This window comes from Garra rufa, chromosome 18, assembly GCF_049309525.1.
Source record: "Garra rufa chromosome 18, GarRuf1.0, whole genome shotgun sequence".
Lineage (NCBI taxonomy): Eukaryota > Metazoa > Chordata > Actinopteri > Cypriniformes > Cyprinidae > Garra > Garra rufa.
Window position 1 is genome coordinate 34,960,097 of NC_133378.1, and position 8,682 is coordinate 34,968,778.

The 8,682-nt window shown below is 36.2% G+C and overlaps 1 protein-coding gene across 1 annotated transcript; it reads left to right on the forward strand.

The window, feature by feature from the left end:
- The first annotated feature begins 5,771 nt into the window (after positions 1 to 5,771).
- On the forward strand, positions 5,772 to 6,659 carry LOC141290617 (chemokine XC receptor 1-like). Its single transcript, XM_073822727.1, has one exon. It carries the CDS (start codon positions 5,772 to 5,774, stop codon positions 6,657 to 6,659), a length of 888 nt encoding a protein of 295 aa, XP_073678828.1.
- Positions 6,660 to 8,682: the final 2,023 nt, after the last annotated feature.

Sequence of the window (8,682 nt, forward strand, 5' to 3'; positions counted from 1 at the left end):
CATGAGGAACAATTTTTATGAGGCAGTTCTTGTCAGATTTCATTGGTGATTTCAAATATGAAATTTAATCGAAAGCTTGGTGAACAGCTTTGGAGAATTTTATGTTTCCCCATTCAAAGAGCTACTGTAGGAGCTGCACTTGAGTGTTCATATGATTCTTTAGGGTCTTAATGAAAAGTCTATAATATACTTTGGTTAAAAATTCTCAATAGCAGTGTAATAAAACACCTTTTTATCTTGTCAAAATCAGCTCTGCAAAAAATCAACACATTTTATTGCATGGTCCCTTTAAATGCAAATGAGCTCTGCTCACCCCGCCCCTCTATGATCTGAGAATATGAGCCATAATGTTTACTTTAGCCGCATTCAGCCGGCGTTTAGCAGCAAAACTTGCTAACAAGCACATTATTAAGAAAGGCCGTTTGCAAAGATGCATAAAAAACACGTACACTCACTTCTACTGTGGGTCAAGCTGCATCAGGAACGATTTGCACGAACATAGATGCATATGTAGATCGGGATTGGCGCTTTTTCTATTTTGAAAGTGAAAGTAACGTTATCCTCTGCGTCTTTAGCGGCTCAGATGTCGGGAGTAAATGACGACTGCTATGTTCATTATCACATTCTTGTCTGCACCTGAGTCACACAATGGCGATCGGAGTCGGGCTGTTTCAGCTCGGTGAGGGCGGGTCTAAGGTAAGGTGCTCATGTCAATCAACTATCGTGGGAGCGACCTCTGTCTGTGTGTTGTCACACTGACAAGAAGCTGAGAATGACCTGATTTTAAAAAGGGGATATTACTTTTAAAGATTAAAAAAATACCACTGGCTGGATTTTTATCATTGTATGGTGGTTGTGTACACAAACTGCCAACACATTAATGTTCAAACAACATGTAAAAGTGAGTTTTCCATTCGATGACCCCTTTAAATGGACTTTGTTTATATGATGCCAATCTGTAAGTAAGGGATAATGTACAGGCAGCCGGTAGTTATCGCAGAAATAAGCCCCGACAGTGTGATCAGGACCCGACGCGAAGCGGAGGGTCTTGTATCACACTGAAGGGGCTTATTTCGCGATAACTACAGGCTGCCTGTACATTATCCCGCTTATTACACGGCTATTTGCCACATAAGGAAAAAAACTGGACATGAACATGAATTTGAAACCTTTTATTGGCATATTTGTTTTAAATTAACATTTTTATCCTTCCGCGAAACGATATAGTACCACGTGACTAACATTCAAACTATGTACGTTAGTAAGACAATTTAAATAGATTAATGTCGAAATTTGTTAATTTCCATTGTTAATTGTGGTTGTCCAGTGTTTGTCACAAGATGGCGCCAAACGGTAATCTTTGTTGGCACGGAGGGATTTTAAACATACAAGTAGTACCGGCTATGCGTTATTACTTTGGAGCGGTGATTATTTGAAAAGAACGAACCTGCAAATGTCTCAACTGACCAATCAGAATCAAGCATTCCAAAGAGCCGTGTAATAAATCCAGATAGACGATGGCTAGATGGGGTTTACAATATACTGAAATCCGATCAGTGAACGTCCAAAAAGGACTATTGGGGAAATGTTTTGTGCACAGATGAGACCAAAATAGAAGTTTTTGGTAAAAATGAGAATGTTATGTTTAGAGAAAAGCAACTTTTTAGCAGATTCCTGTGGTATTTTTTCCCTCGTCTGTTAGTAAAAAAAGGTTTAAGCAGAAAAGTTACTTCAAGTGTAAGAACACAAAGCCACTTCAGCTTCCTCTGATCATGGGAAATCGAAAGATTTGGAGTCTGAGGTTTGTGGTAGGATGTATGTTACCCAACACACAAATGTCACTCAGAATGCTCTTATAACACTTGGTTATTAAGTTGGTTCATCGTATAACATACTTCATGAGATTCCAGTTAAATATATACTAATTTTATATTGTGATCATCACTGTGCTCTGCAAGATCAAGATCATCAAGAATCGAGGTAAGTCATGTACAGTTGAAGTGAAAAGTTTGCATCCCACTTTCAGAATCTGAAAACTGTAAATTATTTGACCAAAACTAGAGGGGTCCTACATAATGCATGTTTGAGATCTCATTTTTCACACTGAGGACAACTGAGGGACTCATATGCAACTATTTCGGAAGGTTCACTGATGCTCCAGAAGCATATTTTTGGATTTGAAGATTAGGGTAAATAACTTTTTTTTATCTTCTGGGGAACAAGTATTTTATGGAGCCTCTGAAGGGCACTACTAAATGAAAAAATATTATATTTAGACAATGCATTGTGTTTTCTTTCTAAAATCAGTGAGTGTTTCAACTTCCTGTAGTAGTTGCATATGAGTCCCTCAGTTGTCCTCAGTGTGAAAAGATGGATCTCAAAATCATACAATCATTATTTTCTCTTGTGGACTATATGTAAACATCTTTTATGTGAAATATCTTATTCAGGTCAGTATACTAAATAAAGAATAACATGCATTTTGTATGATCTCTCTTATTTTGGTAAAATAATAAACATTTTGCAGATTATGAAAGGGGGATGTAGGAGAAAGAAAATGAGATGGAGTTTTTCGCCCTATTAATATTAATGCATTAATTAATATTAGTATTAATATCTTTCCATACACATCCTCTATACTGACAAAAAAGGATTTTTTTAAAGTTCTAAATAAAAGGTGATTTACAAGTAAATACAAATGTCACATTTAATTAAATCTGCAACCTCATGTTTGAGATCGACACTTCTTGACTGGCAAGACGGCCGCGAGCGGAAACTCAAACAGTGAAAGTGAGTTGTTCAAAACCTTTCTTTTTAGTAAACTCTGTGTACACAAACAATGTTCTCAATGCTGGAGTTCATGTGTAGAGACCCAGGCGATACTTCGAGCAAAGTTTCATGGTGTGTCGAGCCTTCTTAGTGTTGTAAAAATATCAATTTTGATGCGCTCAAAGTTATGCCCTTAGTACTCCCATTCACCGGCCATTGACCGCAAAACGAAATCACGGTCAGTCTCAAAAACGGCTCGTTTATCGTAATTATGCTTTTAGATATAAGTTTGACTCGTTTACAGTAAAAAAAAAAAAAAAAAAACAGCTCAGGTTGCATTTTGGCAACAGTTATCCTTTAATAATGAAGTTCAGACAGGCAGACAGACAGACAGACAGACAGACAGACAGACAGACAGACAGAGAGAGGGAGAGAAAGATTAAGTGCATGAATTTCCTCTCTCAAGTCTGTGCATCTCTCAAAAGTGACTGGCAGCATCGTCTCTACTAATGTGAAACTTTAAGTTAATTTTCTTTAAATATTTCTGTATATGCTTTCATTACAGTAAAAATCAGAATCGGCAGGTCACACTTACTAAAAAATCGGAATCGGAATCGGCCAAGAAAATTGCAATTGGTGCATCTCTACTTTTTACAAGTTGGAACCTCGTAATTATGGGAATTCTGATATGGCGGGGCTGTTGAATGCTTGAATCTGATTGGCTGACGAACAGCCCAAAACAGCAAAATAACCAAAACCCATGACACTGGCCAAACAAATGAATACAGTAAACAATACGATAAAAACGACAGATTATTTCCATGTTTTTGCCACAATATTACGTTTTATTATGTACGGAAAGCACATACTCCATTTCTCCCACTCTCTCTCCCTCACACACACACACACACATACAGTTAGCACTCAACGTTAGCATATGTACTAATGTTGCTCTGACAATTAACAACTTAAAAACTACATGACATTTCTTACAAGCGAGTTAACAAAAGCATGGTCTTGAAGAAAATAAACTTAAAGTTTAACTGTTAGTAGAGACGATGCTGCTAATCATTTCTGAGAGATGCACAGACTTGAGAGACGTAGTTTATGAGCTTAATCTTTCTCTCCCTCCCTCTGTCTGTCTGTCTGCCTATCTGTCCATCTGTCTAAACTTTTAAGGACAAAAACTGGACAAATGTCTTGAAATATATCATCTGATCGATGTCTTGAAGTGTGGTAACTTATAGTATAAGCGGAATAGATGACTTCGGTCTGTTGAATTCTACGAAACGAATTATTTTCTAAGAATTCAACGGCCCCTCGTCAATTACTCCTTACTTAACATCTGAAGAACCTTTCTGTTTCACAGAAAGCGAAAGAAGGTTCTTCAGATTATAAAAAGGGTAAAAAAGATGGTTCTCTAAAGAACTTTTGACTGAACGTTTCTTTGTGGAACCAAAAATGGTTAATCCATGGCATCGCTGTGAAGAACCTTTTAAACCACCTATATTTCGTACACTGTGAAGTGATCACAATGCATCCATCCATCTGTCTAAACTTCATTATTAACTGCATTAGTTTGCTATCAACGGCTCAAATGTTGTTAGGTCTAAAATGACGTTTTGGAAAACGCAAAGAAGGCATTGGATGAGCTGCGCAAGAAATTAATCCTGCTCACAATAGCGTTTTAAGGACAAAAACCAGATGAATGTCTTGAAATATATCATCTGATATATCATCTTGAAGTGTGGTAACCGTAGTATAAGCGGAATAGTTGACTTCTGCCTGTTGAATTCTATGAAAATAATTATTTTCTAAGAATTCAACGGCCCTCGTCAATTATTCCTTACTTCACATCTGAAGAACCTTTCTGTTTCACAAAAGGTTCACTGCAGCAAAGAAGGTTTTTCAGAAAGAGATGGTTCTCTAAAGAACTTTTGACTGAATGGTTCTTCAATGGCATCGCTGTGAAGAACCTTTTAAAGCATCTTAATTTTTAAGAGTGTACACTGATAAGTAATCACAGGGCATACATCGACTATCTCTGAGCCAGCGCACTCATCGGAAAAAGAAGTTCATACTTATAATAGAACCCTTTATAAGGTTCCATAAGAACCACCCTTTGAGAGTATATTATATAGTAACTTAATCTTCAAAAAATATCTTTTTAGAATGTATTTATCAGTGAAATAAATAACCACTCTGACTTGGAGCAGGACGAATCAACAGAAAACCAATTAGCATCCACAGTATCACTTATTACACATGAAAAATAAACAAGTTTTACATCCAATCAGGTATTTATATCCTCATAAATTCTGCCTCGTTCATTAAAGATGTTATTTCTGTTTTCCAGCAAATAAGTGGGAAACAAAGTTAGCTAACGTATAACTTTGTGATGCCATTTGACATTATTTGGGTCTTCTGCTCATGGGAAAGCAGGTGTCCTTCCTATGGTATGAGTTACAGAATATAAAGTAGAGCAGTGACTTCAAGTATAAATATCACAAAGCCACTTCAGCTTCCTCTAATCGTGTGTTACTTACTTACCCAACTTACAAACTCTGAACGCTCCTTTTTTATTCATTGATTGGGTATGTTCTTATTACTCTCATTAAAGCTGGTTAATCTAATCATATACTTCATGAAATTCCAGTTCATTTTATACTTGAGATTCTGATCACTGTGCTCTACAAGATCAATATCATCAATAAATCAGGTAAGTGATGTATATATTCAATAGACTTAGTTATCCAAGTTAAACTGATTAACATTGTAATGTATTAATATTTGTATTGTATTAATGTCTCTCAAACACATCCTCTGTACTTTCAAAAGTGTAGAAATTTTACATTTAAGTCACTGTGTAACTTACCATTTTTTTGTAATTAATTAACAAGCCAATTTTAAAGAATATGTTTTAAGCTTTAGGTTTTTTTTTTTTTTTTTACACAAAGAGCAAAGACAAATCTGATCTGGCCAGTTTGCAGCTGAAGATCAACATGACTGATGAGAATACAACGGACACGAACTACTACGACCTGTCGTGTTACGAAGAGGTGGAGAAATTTAGATTCCTTGATATTCCACAATTTTTTATATCAGTGTTTGTGTTGAGCTGCATCTGTAACATCCTTGTTCTGGTTTTCCTGGCGCTCCTCAAAAGCCTGAAATCCGTGATCAACATCTTCATCCTCAATTTAACTCTGTCAAATCTGCTGTTAATTTTTGAACTTCTGTTTTCAGCCTTGTACATTTGGGGAGAGATATTTGGAGAAGTCGGCCTTAAAGCTATAATATTCCTGTTCTATGTTGGTTTTTACAGCAGCGTGTTGTTCTTGACTCTAATGACCGTTCAGCGTTACATGGCAGTGGTTCATCCTCTGTCTGATTGGAAGAAATCCAGATGCTTTTCAGTCGCTCCTTTTATTATTTGGATCCTGAGTGGAACGGTTGCACTCCTCATTACAATTGATTCCAAATTCATAACAGAATTTGAATACAGTGTTGAGTGGATATCTGCCATTTTTTATTTTCAAAATGCCTTTTTCTTTATTGCATTCCTGATCATGTTTTTTTGCTATGGCAGAATGTTTTGGACGATTAGAAAATCACAGACTAATAAGAGACACAAGACTGTTAGACTAACTTTTTTTATTGCACTGGTGTTTTTTATCAGTTGGGCTCCATATAACATTGTCAAATTCCTATCTTGGACCTTCGATCAATTCATAAAATGTGAAGAAAGCAAACGACTCTACTATGCTGCATATTATGCTTACCGGATGATGGCTTTCTCACAGTGTTGCATAAGCCCGGCGATTTTAGTTTTTGTACATGCGAGGTTCCGTAATAATCGTTTTGAACAAATCCAAGGAGACTTTGTTTAAAGATTGAAGAACAATGAAAAATCCCAGTACTATTAATTGTTTTGTTGTTATTCACAATATTTGTTTCTATGGTAAGATAAGACTTACTATAGACTTGAAATAAAAGTTTGGTCCTTAAAAGAATTGCCTCACTCAGATAATGTTGCACAATTAAAATGAAAGATGACACACAGGCTATCATGTCAGTTATTGACGTTACTCCCTGGTTCAAATAGAAATCTTGTCAAAACTGTGTCAAAACCACTATTATCTGAGAACGAGAAGGGGATTTACATGTTGAACACAGATACGATGATTAGATTGAATTTACATTACACAGATCTGGTCACAATGCATTCTCAACTACCTCTATGTCTGTTTTCTGTTGTTTTAACATGGGCATAGTCTTTGAACTTTTGGTCCCCCTTGTATGTCCACAGAATATAACTCAACATACAGCCATTATTGTCAAAATAGCTGGCAACAAAAGTGATTACACCCTAAGTGATAACAGCAGTATGTTGTTTAACCATGCAAAGCCACATGTCCTATTCATCATGTTTATGTTTTTGTCTGCTTGACATGCTTTATTTACATGCTTAACTTTACTGTTTTTGTGTTGTTGAAGGAACACTCCATTATTTTTTCCAACTCCCCTAGAGTTAAACAGGTAAGTGTTACCGTTTTTGAATTCATTCAGCTGATTTCCGGGTCTGGCGATAGCAATTTTAGCATAGCTTATCAGAGATTTTTAAATCTGATTAGACTGTTAGCATCTCGCTTACAACTGATCAAAGTTTTGATATTTTTCCCATTTAAAACTTGACTCTTCTATAGTTACATTATGTACTAAGACTGACGGAAAATTAAAAGTTGTGATTTTCTAGGCTGATATGGCTAGGAACTATACTCTAATTCCGGCGCAATAAACACACCTGATGGAGAACTTGCTTGGATGCAAGAAACCAACTTCAAGTTTAAACACCAGGCTAAATGCCCCACCTGACATTAATAGTAGTCGTGTTTATTACTTCAGAATAAAACAAGCGGTTTCTTGAAGATTCCACTGTTAGTAGTGCACGTTACGGCAAAGAATTCACCATGGTTGGGAAAGTGCTTTCAGAAGACCTCTGGGATAAAGTTGTAAAAAGTTAGGAGAAGGCTAAAAAACATTTCAAAGGCTTTAGCTATCTCTCAGAGTACTGTTCAGAGCATCATTAAGTAAATGCTACTCCATTTCCCCTACAAGAACATGAAGATATGACTATGACTTTTGATTACAACATTTGTTTTCTTGGAAAACTTGACCACATGTGACTTTGTTTTGAAGCTAGAACAGACACATGACGTCATTTGGGTCTTTTGCTCATGAGAAAGCAGGTGACTTTCCTATGCCATTTGTAGAGCAGAGCAGTTACTTTGAGCATAAAGATCACAAAGCCATTTCATCTTCCTCTGAGCGCGTGAGATGAAAAGATTCAGAGTCTGAGGTTTGAGGGAGGATGTATGACACTTGCCCAACAAACAAAGACAATTTGGAGACCACCAGAACAATAATGCTGCTTTAAGTCACTGAGTGGGTGCATTCTCATAACCTGCAGTTATTATAGTTGACACAGTTAAAAATTCTAGCTCATTTTATACTAGAGACTGTGGTCGCCTGCATTGATCTACATCAAGAATTCAGGTAAGCTACACTCTTAAAAATGCTTTAAAAGGTTGCCATAGAAGAACCATTTTTGGTTCTACAAAAAAACAACAACATTCAGTCGAAGGTTCTTTAAAGAACCATCTCTTTCTTACCTTTTTATAAACTAAAGACCATTCTTTTGCTGCAAAGAACATTTTGTGAAACAGAAAGGTTCTTCAGATGTTAAAGGTTCTTTATGGAACCATTTAAACAAAAAAGGTTCTTCTATGGCATCGTGAAGCACCTTTATTTTTAAGAGTGTATTTATATCTTCATTTGAAATAGTTATTCAAGTTATTCAAACTGACTCGTATAACTTCACTTTTTCCCACTGAGACTGTATTAATCTTTCTT

What these genes read in the sequence shown, in the direction of transcription:
- LOC141290617 (XM_073822727.1), top strand. Translation starts at nt 5,772, where the DNA reads ATGACTGATGAGAATACAACGGACACGAACTACTACGACCTGTCGTGT.